At 40.7% G+C, this 26,454-nt stretch overlaps 2 protein-coding genes across 2 annotated transcripts in view; one reads left to right on the top strand and one right to left on the bottom strand.

Moving 5' to 3' along the window:
* LOC143485530 (calpain-2 catalytic subunit-like) overlaps positions 1-9,997 on the top strand; it is a 17,239-nt gene extending 7,242 nt beyond the window's left edge. The window contains exons 8-21 of the mRNA XM_076984983.1: positions 452-526; positions 698-858; positions 4,118-4,287; positions 4,867-4,878; positions 5,141-5,349; positions 5,574-5,610; positions 5,700-5,765; positions 5,847-5,901; positions 6,050-6,114; positions 6,564-6,632; positions 6,796-6,874; positions 7,380-7,496; positions 7,599-7,657; positions 8,613-9,997. Of these exons, the coding sequence (XP_076841098.1) occupies positions 452-526; positions 698-858; positions 4,118-4,287; positions 4,867-4,878; positions 5,141-5,349; positions 5,574-5,610; positions 5,700-5,765; positions 5,847-5,901; positions 6,050-6,114; positions 6,564-6,632; positions 6,796-6,874; positions 7,380-7,496; positions 7,599-7,657; positions 8,613-8,636 (1,198 nt within the window). The 3' untranslated portion in view covers positions 8,637-9,997. The remainder of the gene's footprint in view (positions 1-451; positions 527-697; positions 859-4,117; positions 4,288-4,866; positions 4,879-5,140; positions 5,350-5,573; positions 5,611-5,699; positions 5,766-5,846; positions 5,902-6,049; positions 6,115-6,563; positions 6,633-6,795; positions 6,875-7,379; positions 7,497-7,598; positions 7,658-8,612) is intronic.
* LOC143485531 (calpain-2 catalytic subunit-like) lies at positions 9,942-25,677 on the bottom strand. The gene is made up of 20 exons (XM_076984984.1): positions 24,854-25,677; positions 24,536-24,605; positions 23,991-24,109; positions 23,740-23,873; positions 23,335-23,503; positions 23,064-23,147; positions 22,408-22,496; positions 22,245-22,319; positions 21,996-22,156; positions 15,714-15,883; positions 15,547-15,558; positions 15,151-15,367; positions 12,921-12,955; positions 12,752-12,814; positions 12,592-12,649; positions 12,387-12,451; positions 11,959-12,027; positions 11,628-11,706; positions 10,438-10,554; positions 9,942-10,225 (listed from the first exon to the last, which is right to left on the bottom strand). Exons 1-20 carry the CDS (start codon positions 25,040-25,042, stop codon positions 9,942-9,944), a joined length of 2,259 nt encoding a protein of 752 aa, XP_076841099.1. The 5' UTR covers positions 25,043-25,677.
* Positions 25,678-26,454: the final 777 nt, after the last annotated feature.

Genomic DNA, 26,454 nt, shown 5'->3' on the forward strand with positions numbered 1-26,454 from the left:
ACACATGTACACACAAAGGCTTTAAAGCAGATCAGTCTTCAGCCTGTCCAGTGTTATTTTTGAACCCATCTGGCATCATGGGGCATGGCCTGTGTTGTTATGGGGATGCTGTCTGTAATCCCTTGTTGTAGTTTCAGTCAGTTGATGATTTGACTTTTTGCTTTTTGTATTCATGAATAATGTGCACTTACAGAGCAAAGTGGTGTTAGAAACAAACAAAAAACAATTTGCATGGCTAGACTGCTTGACAATGGTGCTAAACTTGTTTCAGGCCTTCTAATTTCTAAGTGATTTTTTGATTACCTATCTTCCTGGTTAAATGTTGAATTGCTGTTTCATTGTTACAATTTATGTTATTTATTATAGTTTTTTCTACAGTAACATTGTAATGTGCACGAGTTTAAAATGGCAGTGTTGATTTATGAACAGAAGTGATGTGATTGGCTGGCAGGTCACCAGAATGGAATGAGATCTGCTGGAAAGACAGAGCCAGACTGAGGCACAAAGCAGAAGATGGAGAGTTCTGGTCATTCACACCTTTGTGCTTTACATATAACACAAGTTATCATATCTTCCTTTTGCATAATTTACTTTCAGTGAAAGTCTTTGGTCTCTATACCACACCATAGACAAGCACCATAAAGTTTCGTATCTTCACTATATATCTGCTGTGTGATTCTCTATATGTATGTTTCAGGATGTCCTTCTCTGATTTCTTGGGACATTACAAGTGTCTGGAGATCTGTAATCTGAGTCCAGAAGTGCTGGACAGTGCTGAGGAGAAGAAATGGACTCTCTCCATGTTTGAAGGCAGCTGGAGGAAAGGATCCACAGCAGGGGGCTGTGTGAACAACTCTGGTAAGACACACTACCCCAGCACTACCCCAGCATTTACCTCCTCCCCACCTGGAGGACTCCAACTACCCCAGTATTTACACCCAGCTCCCAGCTGTAGGACACCAAGTTCCTATTGTCACATCATTGTATCATTAGCAGATAAAAAGCGCTAGCTGACTGTTGACCCTTCAGACCATCTTACTCTAAGAAGATAATTATGACCCCCCCCCCCCATTTGCATGTCTGTAGATGTACACTACCTTTCAAAAGTTTGGGGTCACCTAGACAATTTTGTGTTTTCCCTGAAATCTCATACTTTTATTTATCAAATGAGTTGCAAAATGAATAGAAATATAGTCCAGACATTGACAAGGTAGAAATAATATATATATATATATTTTATAATTTTCTACTTTAAACTTTGCTTTCGTCAAAGAATGCTCCCTTAGCAGCAATTACAGCATTGCAGACCTTTGGCATTCTAGCTGTTAATTTGCTGAGGTAATCTGGAGAAATTTCACTCCCGTATTTATCAAACTTCTTAGAATTACTCCTAAGAATGCTGCTAAGAATTGACTTATGTCTAAAATAATTATTAGTTAAAAGCTGAGACTAAAAGTTAGTTATCAAGCCTCTCAGTCTCACTTTAAGCGAAGTGTAGGAGTAATTCTTAAGTGTCAGTCTCAGAGCTGATTTACGACACCTGGCTGTGCCGCAAAGCTGATCCTGGATGACGTCGTTTCAAAACCCCCTGCAAGAACCAATCACTGGATCGGATTTCATGTTCAATAATATTTCCTGAGAAATGTCAAGATAAAATTCAGAAAATGTTGAAATACCTTCATATTTAACTTAATAATGTTGCAGTCATAATTTTTGTGAAATAACACAGCATATTTACATAGTTAATAAATAATCCATAAAAAAATATTTCATATCTACCTTTAAGTATGTGACACGCACTGGTATGTATAATTTTCCCTTCTTTCTTTTGTTATTCATATATTTTCTCAGATTTATTTTGGATACTGCATACATTCTAACCGAATCACATTCAGGCGGAGGACCATCGGGCAAGTTTCTTAGCGGGTACTTGTATCATGGGGGAAGACACTGGTGATCTGTGGAGTGGAGGGGGGTCAGGATCCTGCATTAATGAAATTCTAAAACATATCTCAAAGACAAGGTTTTTTTTTATCATTTATTTAGATTTGCACACAAACACTGTGATGCTAATTGTCACTTCAAAATTATTGCATCTGTCAGTAATAAAGAAGCTGCTCGTGCTCCCGACCCTGCTGGCTTGAGCGCAGATTCTCCATCTGCCCCTCCCTCTCTGACAGCGCTTCCAAACACCTCCAGTCATGAATGGCTGGAGGAAGAGTGAGCGTCTGAAGGAAGTCTGGAAGAGGACTCACTCCCAAATGACATACAATAACTGACAAGGCAGAAGTCAAAGCTTAAAATTAAAGTATTAAAAACGCAGCATGAATATTAATTACACTCTTGCACGAAAAAAATGAAAGGAAGAAAAAAAATTTAAGCCATGCTTATCTTAATGCCTAATTATTGTGCATATTTGTGCATTGTGCATATTTATGTGCATATTTATATATCTATAAAATTGACATGTGTACCTAAAATGAAGGTTCGCACGCGTCTCTGTCTTCTCAGTGCCATCTCTGTAGACTTACAGGGTTGACACAGATCTGACATACTTTTCTGACGTCACTTGCGATCAGAGGTGGGCAGTAACGAAGTACATTTACTTAAGTACTGTACTTAAGTACAGTTCTTGAGTATTTGTACTTTACTTAAGTTGATTTTTTTTTAATACTTATGACTTTCACTTCACTACAGTTGAATAACAAATACAGTACTTATCACTCCACTACATTTCTGTCCAGCTCTCGTTACTCGTTACTTCCACACACAACTCTCCTCTCCTCCCCCGATAGTATTTTCACAGGTGACAGCCTATCAGCAATCAAGGATGTGTCTGTGAGGTGTAAAATCAAGTTCGGTGTCGCTAGTCGTTCTTTTCCTAAATAACAGCAACATGAGCGGAGACGGCGGTGATGGAGCATGCCAGGGTTGCCAACTTTTCAAGATCGCTTGGAGGGAGATTTGAACCTGGACTTGGTGGCGAGTGTAAATTGTTGATCGGGGGGTGGCGAACGTTACCGGGGCGGTGAAAAATGGACACAAATTAAGTATTATATCGCGATCGCCGGTGGTTGATAGATATAGATCAGAGGTAAATAAACTAGATTTTTTTTCGGCTTGAGATATCGGAACCAGGGCTCTCAAGTCTCACGCATTGAGCGTGTGACACACGCATTTGACCGTCTTCACACGTTCACACGCCACACTTCCGATTTCACACGGCGAGAAAAAAATCTAGTTTATTTACCTCTGATGCATATCTATGTCGCCCACTGGCGATCGATCGCGAAATACACGTTCGCCACAACGCCCCCCCCCCCGCGCTCAACAACTTACGTTCGCCCCCCCCCCCCTCCCCCGCGCAACAACTCTCACACTCTGACATGAATCCAAAACTTGAGAGCCCTGTCGGAACTGTGGCGTGAGAGCGTGTGAAAACGGTCAAATGCGTGTGTCTCACGCTCAATGCGTGAGAGCTGGCAACCCTGGCATGCTCTTTTGCACCCATGGCCGTATCTCGACAAAATGTTCCAGTTTTCTGAACGGATGAATCATTCCTATCGTTTTAAATGCATGCTTTGTTTGCCAAAAACAAACTATATCACTGCATACCAAAATTCACCGTCCCACCTGAGGAAGTATATTACGGTATGCAGCCTAAATGTTTTGTTAAGTGACTATGTAGTCAGAGGAGCTTTGCAGTAAGGCTAGTGAAATGACTTTGCCTGCTCACTCCACTGGTCTGCTAGGATCACTATAAATAATGTTAACATTATATTGGCAAGTAATTCAAACTACGGAAACATCAATAAGGGAAACCGTGTGGGTTAATCGAATCTTGTCAAATAATGTTTCCATTCTAATGGAATTCTAAAGAGGATTTGGTAGGATGTATAATACTTTTAAACTATAACTTTTTTACAAATGTGACGGAAGGTGTACTTTAATACTTAAGTATTTTTAAAAGCAAGTACTTCAGTACTTTCACTTAAGTAAGATTTTGAACATGCAACTTTTACTTGTATCGGAGTAGCATTTGACCAGTGGTATCTGTACTTTGACTCAAGTAATGAAATTGAGTACTTCGTCCGCCTCTGCTTGCGATCTTCTCCAGAGACGTTCTGGATGAACCCGCAGTTTGTGATCAAACTGAATGAGCAGGATGACGATGCCCATGATGACGGGACGGGCTGCAGCTTCGTGGTGAATTTGATCCAGAAGAACCGGCGCAAGATGATGAATCTCCAACAAGTTATGCTCTTCATTGGGGTCACCATCTATAAAGTAATTTGTTTTAAGGGAGCATAAGTGTGCACAGAAAGTTTTTAATATTTCCCCAAACTGACACTGCTAGTGAGACACATGCTATGGTGCAAAATTGCCTGTTGGAAACTTATCTAGTTCTTTATTCATTTAATAACATATATTGGAGCAGAAGAGCAATTAAAATGGTGCACTATTACCAGGAAGGAGTTTCAGAACCAAGAATATTTAAGTATTTCAGTACAGTCAAAATACTGACCATTTGTAACCCTAATGTACATATAGCTATAGATTAACCTACATTAGTTCTACATTTACATTTATGGCATTTGGCAGACGCCCTTATCCAGAGCGACTTACATTTTTATCTAATTTTTTATACAAGTGAGCAATTGAGAGTTAAGGGCATTGCTCAGGGGCACCTCCGTCATGGCCTCAGGTCTGGGAATCGAACCCACGACCCTCCGGTCACAAGACCAGTTCCCTAACCAACAGGCCATGACTGCAGTTCTACATAAGATCTCTTTGTTCATTACATTATGACACTTATAGTTCCTGATCTACATCAAATGTTAATTTCTTCCTGTTTGCTTCCCACAGCTTCCTGCAGAGGTACGTCCACAAAGCAGCAGATATCCATCCACGCATCTGCTCATTCATATTGTCTTACACGTTTGTTCCATAACTCACGTAAACACAGACTAAACACTCATTACTCAGATCAGCTAAGTTGGGCGGTAGATTGGAACACAAAATGGGGATTAATCGGGAGTCTCCAAGGCCTCCAAGATGTTTTGGCCTGTTTGCTCATTTTCTTTCTGGTTGGATGAGTTGTGGTGAAGGACAGATTTAACTGTCAGATTGCTTACCTCAGCACTCAGGGCAGAGAAATGTTCGCCTGGGGCGAAGGTTCTTCCAACGCAATGTCTCCATGGCCCGTTCAAAGACCACCGACAGGCGTGAGGTCAGCTGCTCCTTCTGCCTGCCCCCTGGCGAGTATGTCATTATCCCCTCCACCTTCAAACCAGGCAAGAATGGAGACTTCTGCCTGCGTGTCTTCTTCAAGAGGCAGGGTGACTTAAGGTGAGCTAGCTATCAAGCTGTGGTCACCTGGAACAAGTAGGCAGTTCCATAACTAGTGTCCTCCCATATAAAAATCGCACGGTTGGAAGGAAAAACTGATCTTGAACCAGCTTTTCTGTGAATATCATACAACTTCACCTCAGCTGAAAGAATCATTTGAACTAGAATTAAGACAAGTCAGATATTTATGTTTTAGACACACCCACTTTCTGTTTTAATTCCAGAGAGCTTGATAACCATGTGGAGTCAAACGTTAAGGAGGTAAAATTCTCATCTATGACATTTTGTGCTATATCTGTTTAGTAATGATACTGTGGAGAAAGCCACTGCAAACAATACAATTGTTTTAGATGGAGGTCTTGAAGCACGAGACGGATGCTGTGTTCAGAAACCCCATTGGCCAGTATGCAGCTGAGGTCAGTGTTTAAGCACAACAAAGATCAAACCTTTTAGAATTCAACTGAAAAGTGCTTAGTTTGTCCTTCCATCTCTTTAAGGCTGACGAATTCTCGGCCTTCGAGCTGAGGAACGTCCTGAACAGAAAGATCAAGTGTAAGTTCTCCTCAGTGTTCCTTTATTTCACCCATTCCCTTCCTTTCTTTTAACATTTACCTTTAGGACATTTCGCAGATGCTCTTAGCCTAATGGCCTTACAGGAGTGCTCTGGAGCTTATTACCCTCTGGTGTTCGTATTTTATAGGTACAGATATCCGTACTGAAGGGTTTAGCCTGGAAACCTGTCGCCATATGGTTAACCTGCTGGATGTATCCTGATGATTATGGATGTACATCAAATAGGCACAAGCCACAAACAATACTACTTAACACTGCCAAGAAACTACCAGTACCATTACTACACCACCACTACTACTACTAAATAATAACAGGAATAATATGTAAGCACAAATAAAGTAGATACCATGTAGGTGTTTTAGTATATTACTAATACTACTAATACCACCAAGACACTACCAATACCATTACTATACAACTACTAATACTACTAATACCACCAAGACCATTACTATACAACTACTAATTCTACTAATACCAATACCAATACTAATACCAATGTCATATACAATTATAACTAAAAATATTGTTACTAATTAATAATATTAACAATATATTCCTCAGAAAGGCTAACCTTTTTGTCTAAAATGTTTCTTCTGTGCTTGTGAATTGGCGACGTGACCCTTACATCATCATGACAGAAAGATGGCAGGGCAAAACTGAGTCTGGGCGATGTTGAAGTTCTCTGGGGCAAAATTTTAAGATATGGGGTAAAAGACCTTCCCATTTCATTTAACATTGTTAATCATCCCAGTTCAGTCTATCCAAATGAATATTTTACTACAGTTCAGATATTTGCTGCTGCCATTATGTCATTATACAGCATTGCTCTAGGAAGTGTGATGATGGCCTACTGTGTGTATGTTCTATTAGGACATTTATTATGAGAAAGATGAAGACAAATCTCACACAATGAGCTCAACGGAGATGAGACAGGCTGTGGGGGAGGCAGGTCTGACCAACCATTTAGTTATTCCTGTAAATTTAAAACCCATTCCAGATTAAGTAACCTGAAGTGTACTGTAATGTAGCATTCATTAATGTAGAATTCATTATTGTAACATTCTTTAAAGTAGCATTCATTAAGGATGACAGTGTTTGAGCCAGGCACATAATACTTTAACAATGAATTACCTATCATTTTTTCCTAAACATTTTTACATGTATACATTCCTGGAAGAAGTGCTTTTAAATTCCCTACTTTTCCATACCTACCAGATGTACAGAAGAACCCTGTTCATTAATAGCAGAGCTTCTCAACTAGAACTCTGTCTGTATTGTATCATGGCTCCCAATTCACCTGAACATGGTAGTCAAGGGTTGTAGTCTTGGTAGTCAAGTGCCTCTTTTCATGCTCAAAAGCTGTAACCTCTGTATTGGATGCTTAAGCACGTGGCAGAGTTTGAATGTGTATGTGTGTGTGTGTGTGTGTGTGTGTGTGTGTGTGTATCCTGCAGGATTCTCTCTGAATAACACACTACACCAAATCCTTGTGGCTCGCTACAGTAACCCTGATCTCATCATTAACTTCGACAGCTTTGTCAGCTGCCTGGTGCGTTTGGAGTGCATGTTCAGTAAGTGCCTGATATTAATCTGCTGAATTATGCTGTTGCATTTGCTATGATAAAATACTGTTTATTTCTGCAGATATTGATCTGTTGTATTATTGCATGCAGAATTATTTAAAATGTTGGACAACGATGGATTAGGCGAAGTACAGTTCAACAGAATGGAGGTTTGTAGTCAAAACTTTATAATCTTAAATTTGTGTACATACACACGTAGTACATATAGTAAACATTATCAGAGATTATTTATTTCAGTGTAGTATTAATAATAATAATAATAAGTTTATTTTTTATAGCACCTTTCACAAACCCAAGGACGCTTTACATAAACAAACATACGAGAGAAGAGTTGGGAGTATCAGCGAGAGTGGAAGTAGTGGGAGAATAGGAAGCTCTTTAGCTGAGCTTTGAAAATAAGAGAAGCAGAGGAGCGAAGAGAGGAAGGTAGAGAGTTCCAGAGAGTGGGGGCAGCAACACTGAAAGATCTGCCACCCATAGCGGAGACTGTGTCTTGGAATGGTTAATAGACCCGAGTTAGAGGACCTGAGCTGACGTGATGGAACGTGAGGGTGCAACAGGTTGGAGAGGTAGACAGGTGCGAGGCCATGGAGGGCTTTAAAAGTCATTAAGAGGATTTTGTAGCGGATGCGTTCTGAAACCGGGAGCCAGTGAAGTTTATGGAGGATTGGAGTGATATGTTCAAACTTTTTAGCTGAGACAAGGACTCTGGCTGCGGAATTTTGGATGTACTGAAGAGGGCGAAGTCTTTTTGCAGGTAGACCAAAGAGCAGTGAGTTACAATAATCCAATCTGGTAGTGATGAAAGCATGAACCAAGGTTTCGGCAGCTGTAGGTGAAAGTATGGGCCGAAGCAGAGCTATGTTCCGGAGGTGGAGAAAGGCAGACTTACAGACTGAATTGATGTGAGGTACAAATGTGAGGTAGGAGTCAAACAAGGTTTCAAAGAAAGGACAGCTGACTTCTGTTTGAAATGTCCTGTTTCTTCTGAAACCTTGTGTACTGCTTTAATTTAATTTAATTTACACTCTTATTCAATGAGAGAGAAGCACCAGACGGCCAGATTGCCTCAACATCCATTAACTGTTCTCTGTCTCCATCTAGTGGTTGAGTGTGGCTTTGCTCTGAAAGAAGCCAATTACAAACCAGCTGAGCTGTTCTCTTGCCCAGACATGCACAAAACGAGATGTCGAACACATCAAGCAGGACCAGGATTGTCCCAGTATGAGAACTGTATGATTCGGTATAACAAGAGGAACACTTCATCTTTGAACAGTATAAGAATATAATATAATAAGAAAAATATTTTTTATATATTTTTATTACAGTGTACACTACTGAAACATTTTCGGCATGGCAGTGTCGCAATAAAGATTATTTTGATATTATATTATTACTGCATAATAATACATAGATGGAGGCTCTCATAATATAATTATAGATTATATTGAGTAATGTTTTGGTAAAAATTATTTATTTCATGTACATTTAAAATCTTTAAATTCAAAAACAGAGAACAAGAAATTACACTTTTGAAGAATATGTAAGGTTGTGTAAATTACTTGTGAAAGCACCAGCCCAGATACTGTTACAGGATGAGAGTGGATAGATCACTGGTAGGTGATCAGAGACGTCTGTGACCAGAAAATCACTGGAACGGTTAACTAGAAACTGTCATTACAGGTACATCTCAATAAAATTAGAATATCATCAAAAAGTTAACTTATTTCAGTAATTCGATACATAAAGTGAAATACATTATTTAGATTCATGACAAACTGATCTATTTCAAGTGTTTCTTTCTGTTAATGTTGATTATGGTTTACAGCCAATGAAAACCCAAAAGTTGTTGTCTCAGAAAATTAGAATATTTACTGTATGTACAGTAAATGCACTAAATACTTTTTGATATTCTAATTTATTGAGATGCACCTGTACATTATCTTATATATTGTCATATAATATTGTTAGCAATATTATAATCACCCTTAAATTAACCAACTGTATTTTATTCTGAGATTTTACTAAATCAGTCATGTCGTAATTCAACCATGTTTCAGACAGACAAACAAATTAATTGGGACAACAGATAAATATTCCAGAACCCACTCATAATATTCTAGAAGGCTCCACATATTAAAATGAAATGAGGAAAGAGATTTGATACCCCCCATTTCTGCTTCAGCACAAAGATTGCAATTGTATGATGTTGACGGTGTTTACAAAATTGGTGCTGGTAAAGTTTGTGTCAGGATCAATGATTGAAAAAGTAGCCTGATCACTTACGTCCTAAATGGAGTAGAAAGGTCATGGGGGCGGAGAAAGGGGCGGAGCATGATTAACAATACACTGAGTAATGATTCACATTTACTCTGCGGTTACTTAAACATTTAAACCACTTAATTAATGATACAATGATACAAGCTAATGTTTTTAAATGTTTGGGTAAGAAATTCTCTTAATCCACAGGAAAGCCTGGAGATTCAGAGTAGGGCCAAGCAAAACCACTGAAACACAAATGCATGCGCGCACACACACATACATACACACACACACACACACACACACACACACACACACACACACACACACAATGAAATAAAACACAGTATGCTTGTTTGTTAAAAATGCTATAATGTAATGTGAATGTATATGTACCTGCCCAATATTCAGTTCAATCTTGCCTGTGTTGTTATAATCGGCTGTCCTGAATGTTTCTGAGCAGAACAGAAAAAATGTATACGTAAGTTATCTGACTAACTAAAAAAAATCTGCAATACCTGCCAAGTCTCTTAGCAGTGCCTCCTGTTCACTGACACTGCAGAATTGTGATCATCAGATCTTTGCAATCTACTGAATAAGGGCATACATAAGGGAATATCACACTCAGGCTGCCTAATCCCTGGTTAGTTTGGTTGAATCAACTCACGGAAGAGCATCTCCAGACGGATGAGGCAGCTCACAAAACTGTCGAAGTCGATGGCCCTCTTCTGGTCAGCATAGCGTGAGATGATCACCTCGAGTACCTGAGTATTGATTTGGAAACCTGAGAAAGCACAAAGATTTAACAAAGTTATCAAGACAACGAACAGTCCTCAGGGCAATCAATTATCAATTACAGTCAAAATGTATTAATAAAACAACAGTCTAAACTGTTTTGCTAAGGAGGAACTCCAAATGTTATCAGGTAACTATGAAGTTCTTGAGTAGGCTATTCAAAGTACGTAAATCACCAGTGTGACCCTACAGGGTGATGTTGAAGAACTGCTGTGGTGTGACCCTACAGGGTGATGTTGGAGAACCGTGCTGTGGTGTGACTCTGGAGGGTGATGTTAGAAAACTGCTGTGGTGTGACTCTGGAAGGTGATGTTGGAGAATGTGATGTGGAGTGACCCTACAGGGTAATTTTGGAGAAACATGCTGTGGTGTGACCCTATAGGGTGACGTTAGAAAACTGCAGTGGCGTGACTCTGGAAGGTGATGTTGGAGAATGTGATGTGGAGTGACCCTACAGGGTGATGTTGGAGAACTGTGCTGTGGTGTGACGTGACCCTACAGGGCGATGTTTGTGAACCATGACGTGGTGTGACCCTATAGGGTGACGTTAGGAAACTCTGCAGTGGTGTGACTCTGGAAGGTGATGTTGGAGAATGTGATGTGGAGTGACCCTACAGGGTAATTTTGGAGAAACATGCTGTGGTGTGACCCTATAGGGTGACGTTAGAAAACTGCAGTGGCGCGACTCTGGAAGGTGATGTTGGAGAATGTGATGTGGAGTGACCCTACAGGGTGATGTTGGAGAACTGTGCCTTGGTGTGTCGTGACCCTACAGGGCGATGTTTGTGAACCATGACGTGGTGTGACCCTATAGGGTGACGTTAGGAAACTCTGCAGTGGTGTGACTCTGGAAGGTGATGTTGGAGAATGTGATGTGGAATGACCCTACAGGGTGATGTTGGAGAACTGTGCTGTGGTGTGACGTGACCCTACAGGGCAATGTTTGTGAACCATGACGTGGTGTGACCCTATAGGGTGACGTTGGATAACTGTGCCCCACTGTGTTGTGGTGTGATTGTGCAGACCTGATTTTGGGAGAACTGTGCTCTAAACATTCCTTACCTGCTTCAGCCAGTGCTTTTCGCATCTCGAAGGAGCTCATGGTGCCTGAGTGGTCCATATCACGGCGCTTAAAGATCTCCTGATAAGGTCATGAGAGAAATTGTGCCACACAGATATACTGTAGCTCACAGGTAATTCTGGGCAATCAATGAGTGCTTTAAACCACTATTTCATTCATACAAATCTCCTTGAAACCAGATGGAGAGACCCAGAGCAATGGAGGGTTCTTCTGTTATTGCCTTGATGCTGAATTAATGAGAATAAAACTAAACTGGAAATTGCTGTAGCACTCTATGAAGTACCTGCTCTAATGGGTACGCATGTCATCTACCTGGTATCTTTGCAGCTTCAAACAGACAATGTGAAATTCCTGGAGTCCAAGTGTTCCATTACCATCTCTCTGAGTGATGATGATCAAGGCCAAAATCTTAGATGTTACCTGGCAAATAGTCTAGTTAGAAACTCCTAACAGTTTTGTGCCCATGTGTAATTTTTTTTGCACAGTCCTGCATTTCCTCCACCAATTTACAGCAAAGGAGAAATGCAAAACTATTTTTGAGAATATCGTAGATATAATATCTAAAGCCATTAAAGTGGGACTGGGAATTTTGAGCCTAGTAGTCCACCTCAGCATTGCACATTATCGCAGTGGTAAATCGATGCTGACTGGAGAATGTTCCAGAATGTAGTGAGAGTACAAAACTTGAACAAAATGACTTGCGCTTCCATCCCATATCACACTCATCAAAGGGCGGATACATCCAGCAGGCTGATGATGTTGCGACAGGTCTCCAGACTGAAGCCTTCCATTTTCAGGTCAGTTCCTGTCAAGCGAAATTCAGAACGGCACAGCTAGAGTAACCAAGACCTGGCCTTTCCCAATACTCAAAAATGGACAGGAGTGTGTGCAGGATAGGGAAATACTATACAGAGAGAGAGAGACCGAGAGAGAGAGAGATCTTACGTTGATACACAGTTTTGTCTAGAATCTTCTGCAGCTCAGTTGCTGACATTTCAGAGTCCTGGACAGAAAATAAGTTTAATCAGTCAGAGAACTAAAATAAGAAAATCAGTGTAATAGAATAGATCTAACAAGTTAGATTTAGTTCAGTGTGATCACATACAATTTTAGCCTTGAGCTCAAAGAAGTTCTTGACATTTGGGTCCACATCGTGCTCAGAGATATTCTCCTGTAAGACAGAAATTATGTGCTTAATTAAATGGAAACTGATTCACTAAAAGCAGGGGTTGTTCAAGACAGTATATTTGATCTTGTCTTCTTTTCAGCTTTACCTCTTGTTTAATATTTGCTTTGATGTCTGTCTCCACTGGGCTACAATGACAGATAGAGAGAGATTTGTCAGGAGGTTCCTATCTTGAAAAATCTGAAGGCACTGTTGTATCCCACTAAGATTAGACACACAAAACATCTTCACTCAAAATTGTCACGGTTCGCCCCTGACTCCTCCCTCGGGCTGTCCTGTGCGCAGTATTTTTTTCTGTGTGTTTGTTAGCCTTTGTGTTAGTCCGCATGTCAGTTACTCGTTTCACGTGTCTCTTGTTTCGTTTGCATCGTGTTGCACTTGCGTCTTGTTAGCGTCTGTGTATTTAAACCATGTCGTATGTTGCGTGCCATTGTCTCGAGTCCCACGTTTGTGGGATGCTCGCTTTGTAACAAAAATGTAATAACTACCACTTAAAAAGGACATGCATTGCACATTATCTGTATTCTAACTTGGTTCTAGACTCTTATCAGTCCCCCCAGGATTTCGCGGGCCTTTTTTGTGATTGTTGCGGGCTAAAATGTTTGATGTTGCGGGTGTTTTTCAAAAAAATTGTGATGGAAGTTGCGGCGTGTTTTTGCTTTTTGTGAGTACATTGCAGTAGGGAGTAAATGTTGTATGGTTTCCTCTATTTAGTAGTTCATTTTAATTATCTATTTACCTATTTATTCAGGGTTGCCAACTTTTCAAGATCGCTTGAAGTGAGATTTGAACCTGAAGGGGGTGGCGAACATTAATTGTTGACGGGGGGCGGGGTTAGCGAACATAAGTTGTTACCAGGCGGCCTGTAAAATGGACACAAATTAAGTATTATATCGAGATCGATCGACAGTGGTTGGCGCCAGAGCGAACTAGTAACTCATAGATATGGATCAGAGATAAATGAGTGTGTCTCACGCTCAATGCGTGAGAGTTGGCAACCCTGATTTATTTATTTATGGGTATTATGCTTCTTATAAAACCCCTGGTTTTAACACTTCAAGCAATGATTTTATTTCTCTTACTCTATCTGGTATGAAATAGTTTGGGCAGGAGTGATCCCTCTCAAGATTTTGTATGCCCCGCCCCCTGAAAAACAGGTGTTGGGACAGAGAATGCACAATGATCCCTCTCACTTTCTTGAAATGATCACTCGAAGTGCAACAGCTCGGTGGCAGAAATGTACTTTCCGTCTCTTAAAAGACTATGAAAAATCACTTGGAGTGGATGGGCTGGTGCTAGAAATGTTAAAATTGTTGGAAATACATGTATGAACCCATCGTTGTGAAACAATAAAACACTGAAAACAAAAAAAAACAGTTTATCCCCGCTTTCATGTAGTGTACCGGGATACTGCTTTTCCCGATCTTTTTACCGTTATTTTCGTCGCTCATGCTGCTTTCAGTCTGCTCCTTTTGAACGTATATACGGAAATAAGGCGGGTGTTTGTCGACGTCACATCAAGACAACATCAGTGATTGGTCAAATTTGCGGGAAAGTTGCGGTGATTGGCTGAAGTTGCAACACCGCCCTGAATTCGCGGGGTTTGCTTGAAGTTGCGTTGAAGTTGCAAATCGCAACATCGCGACTTTCTGGAGGGTCTGTCTTATGTATAGTAGAATATGCAAAGGATGTGACTGCCGGTCTATAATCTACAGCTAGCACTATTAATTGGTGGGCTATGCCCAACATTGAAATACTTGTACAATGCTTCTTATATGGAGGAAGACGCACTGCACAGCCTTTCTGTGCAAATCAACCTTTTTCAAACGATGTGACAAAACCAGTTCACAGGTGTTTAATTAGGACAGTTATGCTCTTTTAAGTGGTCTAAAAGAAAAGTGTCACCCTATCATGACTTCTGTCCCCAATGACGCCACATGCACCTCTTCCTGGGAAACCGAGAGAGCAAAATTGGCCGTGCTCTCACAGAGGGAGGGGTGGCAAATTCCATCAGTGATGCTGGACAATCATGATTATCTGTGAGCTCACACATCAGAAAGGGGTGGGTAGGGTTATCCTATCCAAGTGTGTTTTTGTCCACTGTGATGTTGCATGAGCTGGATGAGCTTTGTGATTGGCTGCATGTGCCTTGGGAGAAGCATGTGATGTGATTTAAGTATGTAAATTACCAACTCTTCAGCTCCTATCTAGGCAGCCCATGTAACAATCAGTTGCAATCAGAAGTCCTGTTTCTATGGAACACACCCCGAGCTTCAGCACTCTGCCAGTTGAAGCTAAACTTAATGGGGGTAGATGACTGTACCTGGCAGTCGCCAGCTTCTCCGTGAACACTCGCAGGATGAAGTTGCCCTTGCGGTGTGGCTCGAAGGTCGAAGGAATGATTACGTATTCCCCGGGCGGCAGCAAGAATCGGGTGCACACCTCACGCTTGTTTGTGAAGACGTCGCTCATGGCAGCTGCTGTCAGATGCAGCAAGTCTTCAGATTCCAGACGAATGTTCCGGAGTCCCGTAAACTAGAGTACGAGTGTAAAGAGCCAAAACAAGACAAGGCAGACTGCTCATCAACGATGAAATGAACATGAATGCAGAGCTATGATACAAGGGCTAGATGACTGAGAGATGTAGCTCGTGGATGGTCGTCACACCAAGGAAAAAGCATTATGCATAATGAGGCCTAACGCTTCATACACACCTCATCTGGAACCTGAAACACAAAGGATAGTGATGAATGGTTGTGTTACTGAAGCTGGTTCCTGCAGTATTACTACTACAATGTAATGGTATAACAGCAAAATAGCATGGTGACACTCCACTAGTATTAGTGTCACTCTATACTACATCTGTGGGATTTAATGTTACCCTGTAGATTGCAAAGCCAATGGTGTTGAAGTCACAACTATACTGTTTGCCATTGGACCCCCTTTTCTGCATAAGGCCAACCACAAACGAGCAGCCGTTGATCCCATCATAGGGGTCGTCATCCACCTCCTCCAGCTTTATCACAAATTGGGGGTTGGAGCAGAATGTATCTGGACAAAACACATGATTCATACAAAATACATTTATTCCATTACATTAGCAGGTAACGTTTGGCTGTCAACTAATTTAAGCAATATTATTTGAAACAAAATGTTCAGTTTTGTCATCAGACAATCTTTTTCTCCAATACATTATGAGCAGCTGATTTCTCTGATAAATTCATTTAATTTGCATGTTGCAGAGCTGATATCAACTTTGTAGTACACTTGGTCATCGGTGAGAATGCATTTAAAATAATGCCAGAATGTCAGAACGGGAGATGTAGGGGACGGAATCTCCCGCGGATGTTTTATGATGGCGAACCCAAGTGCCTCGTCCGTACACTGAATAATCGCACTAGTGATGTGTCGTTCGCGAACGATCCGGGTCTAAGAGCCGACTCTTTGAAGTGAACGATTGGAACCGGCTCCACAATGGGAGCCGTTTTAGGATCCTATTTGGGAGCCGCTCTTTCAGTATTGCACTTGTGCTCTGCAAGTGCCACAGTGCCACAGTTTTTTTCTAACGTCGTTTTTATTTGTCCTTCAGTGCCTCGCTGTCTCTCCCTCTCCTTGCGCCTATTGCTCTGCTTCTGCCAGTGGTAGAGAGCGGAGAGTTTATTTCCTCAGTCTATGCCTAAGCTAAGTTTATACTACTGAATCTATCCCTCCAGTGATTTTATTAAGCAATGGTTTGGAATTGAAACCAACAATTGTGTTTTTTGTGATGGCACCGAAACAACTGAGCATTTATTTTTTCACTGCTTGTTTGTTCAGACACTGTGGTCTGATATTTTTACTTGGTTATCTTCTAAAGTACCTTCTCTCAAACGATTTTCAGTTAATGACAATTTATGGAATGTGCATAGACAACTATAAGGATGATTTTCTTGTTAATAATATCATCCTGGGACAATTCTTCATACATAAATCAAAATATCTTAAAGTCAAGCCTTACTTTTGTCATTTCCACAATTACTTCAGTCTCCACTGCAAAACTGTTTGTTTGCTGCATGGTCGTTATGCCCGCCTTTTCTGTTCTTTAATAGAAGATTATAATTTAGAATAATTTAGCCCCTGTTTTCCTTTTTTGTTGTTGTTGTTTTTTTTCTCTGTGTGCACCTATCCATCTTTCTTTCTTGGTGGAATTGTAATGTCTTTGCGTCTTATTGTTTGTAAACTGCATCTATGTATGTTCACTTTTTGTTCAATAATAAAAAATAAAAAAAAAAAGTTTATACTACTTGGCGCGTCGCGACCAGCGCGAGGGTCCGTGCGCCGAAAATGATGCAATCGCGGTGGCTCCGCCCCTGCGTGAGGACCTCCGTGCTAAGCGAGGTCGTGCACCTCTTCAGCGCAATGAACAAAGTTATGTATGCCGGGTTCATACACCTTTATTTTAGGTGGAATTCAAGCACTTGTACGTCACTTTCAAGGTCCATTTTCAATATTTCCCAGCACCTTAAACTTAAGTTAAATATTTATACATATACTCGAAATTATTCGATATAATTCGCTTTTTATCAAATCGATTCAGTCAGACAGCTATTTGTTGTGAAACAAAATAGTTACATTTTCAAGCATTTTCAAGTACTTTAGCCTACTTTAGCACTTTTCAAACCTGGAACACAATGCAACATTATTTTTCGTCAGGTAAATGTTCCTTCCCCTGTTTTGATGGGTGTTTCTTTATACTACCACATATCGTTTCGGACAACACTGCAAATAATGTCTCCACTGCCCGCATGTCAAGCGTGTGCTCCACACATCTGACCAATCACACGCAGCTTTCAGTTAATAATGTGGTGGGAAAACACTGAAAAAAAAAAGTCTCCACTTTTTTTGTGGAAACGGCAGGCAATTGGCCAAGCTGTATTGCGTTCTATTTTGGTGCTATTTTGTGATAATTTAATTGATTATAATAAAAGTTTTATTTATAAAGCATTGTTATGCAGCATTTTTACTCATCACAAGTGCTTAACAATGTCAATAATGAAACAAAATGTTATAAAATTAGGTTTAAGCTATTAATTAATAATGTAAAAAATATATATGGGGAGCCGTTTGGGAGCCGAAAAGTGCCGGCTCTCCACAGTAAGAAGAGCCATTAGAGCCACATCTCAAAATAGAGCCGAAAATCCCATCACTAAATCGCACAAGCGCGAGGGAACAAAGACTCGATGCGCTGGATATTCAGTGCTGACGTAGAGGGTGAAACAAAGTAATCGCGTATAAAGGGAAAAAAACTAAAACAATCGCAGAATACTCAACGCGTGTAACGGGGGAAAACAGAAAACAATCGCGGAAATACTCAACGCGTAGAGAAGAAACAGAAAACCAAAAAGAAAACCAAGCACGCCAGGGGAGGTAGCTGGCTAGCTGGCAAACGCCGCGAGGAACAAAAAACCCTTCCCAAAAACCAAAACCAAACAGACAGGAAGAAAAACTTGAGAGAGGCCAGGGAGCGGCGCAGGGGCAGTCATGGCCTGGCGGTTAGGGAACTGGTCTTGTGACCAGAGGGTCTTGGGTTCGAGTCCCAGACCTAAGGCCATGACTGAGGTGCCCTTGAGCAAGGCACCTAACCCCAACTGCTCCCCGGGCGCCGGGCTAGGGCTGCCCACCGCTCTGGGCACGTGTGATCTACAGCCCCCTAGTAATCACTAGTGTGTGTGTTCTGACTGCACAGATGGGTTAAAAGCAGAGGACAAATTTCGATTGGGGTGTAAAAATCACAATTGACTAAATATGGCACATTTACATGGTGGCGAGACACCGTCTGTCGTCCTTATAAACACAGGATGACAGGTGAATGCCATCACCGCTGATTAGCCTGTGGTCTGACTCGCGGGCTCCTCCTGGTGGCAACCGGAGGAGCCGCCCTGGGGCCAGCCCTGACACAGAAAATATCGCAGTGAAGCCATTAGATGAACTGATGCTGCTAAATCCATGGACTTGTTATTAATTAGGCAGCTGATGAAGGTCTTGTTCCCTCGAGTCTTGATCCTCACAAGGTTTCTTTCATTCTTCTCCCCATAGTTTTTCGTTGAAAATCTTCTTGCTAGCTTGCTTACTAGGGACCTGGACCCAAACATTTCTAAAGCTTCTTTGTAACATCTGTTGTATAAAATCGTTTATATAAATAGATGTCCTGTTAGTCTTGTCCATGTCTTTTCCGTTTAACCACACCTTCTTGTCTGTCATGATATATTTGTCACTGCCCTCTTGATTTTCTTTCAGGTGTTTCTTGTTAGTGGTTTGTTTGGTATATATTCCCTGTGTTTCGGATCTCTCTTAGGAAGTCAATGTGTTTGTTTGCTTATTTCCATGCTTGTGAACTTATCGAGTGTTTATGTACCTTGCTAATGAGCAGAGGTTTCAAGTAACGAAGTACAAATACTTCATTACCTTACTTAAGTAGAAATTTTGGTTATTTATACTTTACTGGAGTAACTATTTTTCAGATGACTTTTTACTTCTACTCCTTACATTTTAAAAATAGCCTTGTTACTGCAATTTCATTTAGACTTGTTTTTATTCCGGCATGTCATCATAAAAAAATAACCCTATCCTGACTAATCACGCCATCCGGATAGAGTGAATTTGATTGTGGTTGGATGAGAAGTATAAACATATAATATTCCGACACCCTATCAGTTTGTACGTAATCCATCGCACCTGCACACGTCACATCACACTCCAGCAAGGACGTAGCAGACGTATGTAGCTTAGTATAAAGATGTCCGTGGCAGAGACTCAAGAGAATCCGAGCGAAGTGTCCCAACTAAGCACCAGCGAGGAGGTTGGTAGCCAGGAAGACCAACCAACCCTTGTACTAAAGTACATTCATACATTTAATATAACATTAGAGTCATTATGGCTTTTAGAAGAATGGGGTTTTTAGGGAGGTGGGCTAGTGCACTATAGGCCCCTGTGGTGTGACCTAACTTTTTGTCCTTAATGGCTTTTTTCCCCTTACATTACTTTTACTTTTATACTTTAAGTAGTTTTGAAAGCAGTAGGCTACTTTTACACTTTTACTTGAGTAAAAAGCTTGAGTTGATACTTCAACTTCTACAGAAGTATGTTTAAACCCTAGTATCTATACTTCTACCTGAGTAATGAATGTGAATACTTCTGACACCTTTGCTAATGAGTTGTATTATCGCTTTTCGCGTTCCATGTTAAAGGTTTCTGTTCTCTTCCTTCGTAGTGTCTTAGCATAGGTTGGTGTAAGAGCCATGTTGAGAAATGTAGTACGCGTGTTTACCCACTAGGGGAGTGTGTATGTGCTTCAATTGCAGTTAAATCGATTCAGTTCAGTTTAAATTTTTTAGACGGTCGGGTGGAGGTGATACAGTTTTCTGGTCGACCGACCAGTTAAGACCTCAACTAAGACAGACATGTACAGCTTGGATTATTGATATTTTTTGTATTTTGACCTTATATGTCAGTAAACATTGTTACATGAAGATTTTTTGAGCTTGAGGAAATTTTGTCATGTCAGACTGGTTGTTATTCACCTGCTCCGTTGGTGGTAAGCAGAGCAAGAAAGAGTTGCCACTACAGTTGGTGTTCCCTTTAGGGGTGTGTTTAAAAAATTGATTTTTCGATTAAAATCAATCTTCATTTGAATGATTCGATATCGATTTATTAAACCTGAGATCGATCTTTAGAATTGGGCAATTTTCCCCGCATATGCGTACCGTTTTAACGTCTCGCGTTTTATCTCGCGTGACATGCTTGAATTCCACCTTGTTTAGGTGTATGAACCCAGCAAACATGACTTGGTTCATTGTGCTGAAGCGCTGTGCGCCTGAAGTGAGGTGCACGACCTCGCGAATCGACAGCGCAGGGACAGAGCCACCACGATTACGTCGTTTTCGGTGCGCGGACCATCACGCCGGTCGCGACGAGCCAAGTATAAAGCTGTGAAGTTTACAGTTGACAACTCTTCTCTTTTATTTTAACATTAATACAAGCGAATTCACTCAACAGAAGTAAATAGCTGAATCCTCTCTCTCACTCTCGCTCCTTGCGCGCTCTCCCACTCACACACACACTTAACTTAAAGAAACAGTAACCCAATAATCCCATTATCATTACAATATTAAAAAAGAATGTAACTGTTGTTCACAGTATAAACACCAATATCTTAATACATTTTAATAAAGTTTGAGTGTTCCTTGTATCATTACAACATTTCACATTCAAACGACACTTTTTATTGTAACTGAAATTTCCCTACAAGAATCGATATTGAATCGGATCGAATCAAATCGAAAATCGAATTGAATCGGATCGAATCAAATCGAAAATCGAATTGAATCGGGACCTTGTGAATCGGAATCGAATCGAACTGGGAAATCAGTGGTGATACCCACCCCTAGTTCCCTTAGTCTAGTTATCCTTTATGTTTATTTCCCTGCTAGGTTTCCCTTGCCTTCCTCTCTGTGTCCCCCAGTTAATTAGTATCTGTATGGTTGTTATTTGTATATCTATCTGGGTTAGTCGTGATTCTTTTTGTTTAAGCTTCATCTTTTGTTTAAGCTTCCACGGCTCGGCTGGATGAGGCTACTGGGGTTACGCATGTTAGCATCCCAGCTAATAAATCCATCTCTCCTCAGCACTTGTCCACCTATTGTCTCCGCATTGTTACAATGAGTTTGGTTGGTGATTTACATAATTTCTATCTTGGTATTCTATCTTAAGAGGGTTGGACCTGGTCCAACTCTTTTCAACACAGAATCATGTCTGTGATGCCACACCCAACACTCAATCACATTATCTAGCTATAATTTAATCAGATAACTCAATCCCTGTTTTCTAGCACTGATTGTTGTATTACATGTTTTAAGTAAGTCTCTTGCATGTATTGAACTAAAGACTAATACCCTATAAATAGTTATGAATGTCATGAACCCATTTGGTCAGTAACTTGCTGATGTGTCTATGATTTATTTAATTTAAACTACAATTTAATCAGAATTACATTTTTTATATGTCTTGTAGAGTACTGGAAATTGGCTGGCTGCTGACCCTCCATACCACACAAAATTGTACGTTCAATCCATGTGATAACATTACTAGATGTGTGATTGGCTACAGGTGTGTGATTGACAGGTACCTGGGTTGTTCCTGCAGCCGCCAGCAGTAGAGCCCACCCTCCATGTGCCCTCGAACTGGTGGTGATTCCAGCGACTCACGCTGTCACAGCTCACAGTGTCTGGAGTCAGGTTACAGATCTCCAGATCTAAGTAATGCTGGATGAAATCTGAATAGGCCATCCTGAGAAACAGAGAGAGAGAGAGATAAACTCAGAGTTCTGTTTTCTATGTTCCTCTGGTACTTTAGTTTAATGTCTTGTCATCCTCACCAGAACTCTCCATCATCAGCTGAATGATTGAGTTTGGCCTTCTGCTCTGGCTGAACCTGGTCCCACTCTTTGGAGCTGACAACGATGTTAAGACCCTCATCATTGTTTAATATTACCAAGACCTACAAATCTAATGAGCAATCAGCTGACACAAAAGACTCACTGATCACTCCAGGCTCCAGTCCACTCCACCTTGCCCCATGGATTTCGGAGCCGCACCAGCTGGACGGTGCTGCCCTCATACATGAGGACCTAGGGTAGAGACAGAACTGCTTTTGCGCCCTCTACAGTCCATGTAATGTAATGCGTTTTTCATGTAAATAAGTGTTCTATCTGATAACATTTTAAAAACAAAATGATTACCTAAATTAACGGGGAAAACACTTATAATTATTACCCATATAAACCAAACAGAAGTGATCAGTCACTGCATGAAAATATGGAGATTCATAGGAAGATTTTGCCATATTTATTAAGCAGAAATATTTTAAAAATATCTATTTAAAATGTAATTTTTGAAAGTATTAGATTAGACTCCTTTTTCAGAGTCATTTATTGGCATAATCATCTGTCAATGCCATTGGCGTATGCATGTATGTGAGTGTTTGTCTGTATGTGTGTGTGTGTGTGTGTGTGTGTGTGTGTGTGTGTGTGAGTGTGTGTGTGTGTGTGTGTGAGAGAGAGAGTGTGAGTGTGTGTGTGTGTGTGTGTGTGTGTGTGTGTGTGTGAGAGAGAGAGTGTGAGTGTGTGTGTGTGTGTGTGTGTGTGTGTGAGAGAGAGAGTGTGAGTGTGTGTGTGTGTGTGTAGGGGGGACCTGACCTCTTCTGCCCCCGTGACAGAGTAGGCATGTCCTTTTACCAGCTTCTGTCTGGTCACAGCTTCAGTTTCAGATGAATTTGATACCTGTTTAGAGATACAACATGACCCAAATCTCTGTTGAACTTATCACGGTGTTATCTGGATCAGTTGAGTTGCTGTCCTAGCATGTTGTTCTGGATCACTTGTGTTAGTGTCTTAGCATATCAGCCTGGACCAGGTGTGTGAACTGACACAGATCATTCTGGTGTGTGGTGCAGGGAGACACACTCACATCTATAGAGCAGCCCAGCAGAGAGCCGCGACTTAGTGCCTTCCGGATGATGTTGAACAGAGTGGGCGGAGCCTTGCGCAACTCGTAGCTCTCTGCAATGCCGCCTGTGAAGTCCTCGAAGCCCTCGATGATGGAGCCTCCGGAGAGGGCCTCGTAGCAACCGTTCACCCTGCCACAGAGATACAAGAACTCTGTTAGGTGCAGCATCTCTATGCCTGCTAGCTTTTCATTATACAAACTCACTAGGGCTAATGTTGCTCAGTTTGCACATTTTAAAGCTCTAAAATACTGGCTGTACTCTCATGTAATTTGACTAATGCAAATGTCCTGTTAGAGATCAGAGCGTGACACTGGCTTTTGTTCACCATCTTAGCCTGGTATGGCTACCACAACACATGCACTCACTTAGCGTAGGCCTTCTCCAACAGGGCACTCCAGAACTCGTTTCTGTCAGCCGAATGAACAAACAGCAGCTTCCCGTCTTTGGTGGGCAGCCTGTCGTCAATTACCACGTCCAGCCAACAGCCATATTGCCACAGCTGCAGAGAGAAAGGTTTAGCAAACAACCCACGGCGTTCCAGCAGCTTTTTTACCATGTCACTGCGGCATTACTCAACAAAGCAATCTGAACTAAAACGGAAGCAGAATAACCAGACCTGAAAGTGAAAGATACCAACGTAGTCTTCGGTAAAGTTCTGCTCCGGGTGGATCACACGTGCTAGGATGTCTTGGTTCAAAGTCAGAGAGGCAACAGCAGCCATCAGCCAACAGTCACCTGCAGGGATGAGTGTGAGAAATCTTCCAATTTAAAAATGTCCAGTTAATTACAGTAAGCAAACTTCAAATTGATAGTTACGTGCTTTTTTAATATATGTACTTAGAAAATTTGATTTCTTTATTACTAATTGTTTATGAGAGAAATCCTAAATGTCTCAGCTATTTATCTATGTTGAAACCATTGTATTTAATGGTCATTCAATTAGTATGCAATTGAAAAGGATGCAGGAAGCATTTACAAATCACAGCAATTGAAAAGAAAGATAAATCATATGCTGATTTCAAGGGTTCTTTGAACACAATACCAAGTTGTTTCTAATGAATCTAGTGAGGTGTGGACTAACACTACTGCGTTCAGTACAAAGCCCATACATCAATTGTGTGAACCTTTCATTTCTTTCAGGTGACACTGCGACAAGCTCACCCAATTCTCCTTGGCAGATATCAGTCCTTGTGGCCCCTTCCACGATGAACTGAGGGCTATTAGTGATTTCCTTAAATGAAAATACCACATTATTGAAAATGTGAGCAGCAGGAACATTTATCAGCCAAGTTAGAGCAGCTATAAGCCTTGAAACAGAAGTCTGAATACAATTGGTACATATTTATAATGAATAAATGCATTTAAATATTTATAAATACAGCCATACTATACTTAATAAACAAAGCACATTATTTGATAAATGTCAATTTAGGGTTAGGGTTCAAGAGTAGACCAACATGAGGTCAAAAAATGACTTACTTTTGGCCTTTTCCACTCCACACTCTTGACCTTATAAGAGTTTGGTCCGAAGTCCTTAAAGCCCAGAGATTGAGCCTCTGCTGGGAAAGTCGGATCTGAAAATAATTCTTGTTGTGCCATATACTGGCTCTTCAGTGCACTAAAGTCTTGTTTAAGATATTTAACAACAGCTTTGCCAGATCCTGCCATTTCTCTACAGTATCATAAACTGTACAGCTAAAGTGGCTTTATCTGTAGCTTCTTTAACAGAACATGTCCATGTGGGGTTTAAGAGGTTTTTATATAATCTTTCCATCTAAAAACAGACATGAATAATCTTGAGGTGGCATGATCGTGTTTGCTGGCAAATGAGTTTCAGATTTCGACTCATGTTACATCTTGCCTTCTTTTGTTTTTTTTTTATTGAAAGAACTTGGGTGTTTTATGGGTTGAGGGGTTCATGAGGGTGAGAGTCACACAGGCTTAGCAAGGATTATGTGTTGCTTTACGTCTTTGCAACTCATTTGGTAGAAAACGTTTTTTTCTTCTTTTTATTGCGTCTAAAATCTGGACCAGTGTTATATTTTACTTGTCACAATTTGGGGTCATTATTTATATTTATTTGATTATATTATGTTTGGATCCGCCCCTCCTGTCAGTCTTGTCCACATCTTCCGTCTTTCTGAATGTTTCAATATCCTGCATACTAGTCATATTGAAATTGCTATTTACGTTCCATGTTAAGGTTTATGTTCTCTTCTTCTGTGTCTTAGCATAGGTTTGTAGACACTACAATAAAAATCCTTTATTTTCATTAACTTATAAAGGAAATTCTGACTTCTAGGCCGAATCCGATCAGGTAAATTTTATTTAACCTTCAAAATAAATTCTATATTTATAAATGAAGCATTTCCCCCCTGTTGCTGACCCGTAATATATAGATGTTTTAATAACATATTTAATCTCAGCTCCGTCCTCTACATTGTCATTACATTGTAATGCAAGTTGTTGCCCTGTCTGTCTTTGATTTTAACGTGCTTTTTAAGTAAAATACCCTTCCTAAATACGTAGCGGTATCTATATATGCCAGTTTTGAGACTGTGCTATAGATACAGTCTTGAAATCAAAAAGCCAGAGAGAGAGAGAGAGAAAGGTTGACACGAACAGCCTTAGACACATACTTACGACTAGTGTTGCGAATAACGCCGTTAAAAATTACGGCGTTAGGTAACGGCGTCATTTTGTCGGTAACGGGATAATATAATTAGTTACTTTTCCTGTCGTTACAACGCCGTTTACGTTACTGGTCATTAAAAGCGGTGCGTTACTATATATTGATATACTAACAGTAATCCGAGCGGACCGCTGTACAGGCTAATAAGGAGTAACAGATTAGAGGTCTGCACTCCCGCGGTAATCCCGCGGGACCCGACAGAATATCTTGCGGCGCGGGACAGAATTTAATTGTTATTGGCGGGAGCGGGAGTTGAATTAGTCCAGGCGATGCGGGAGCGGGACCACATATACATGTAGAAAAATCCCGCAAATTAATAAATAGTCTAGAAAATTATAATAATAACAACGCAATGATTTCCATGCATAAGGAACAGGATGAAAACAAC

This window comes from Brachyhypopomus gauderio, unplaced genomic scaffold (genome assembly GCF_052324685.1).
Source record: "Brachyhypopomus gauderio isolate BG-103 unplaced genomic scaffold, BGAUD_0.2 sc37, whole genome shotgun sequence".
NCBI lineage: Eukaryota > Metazoa > Chordata > Actinopteri > Gymnotiformes > Hypopomidae > Brachyhypopomus > Brachyhypopomus gauderio.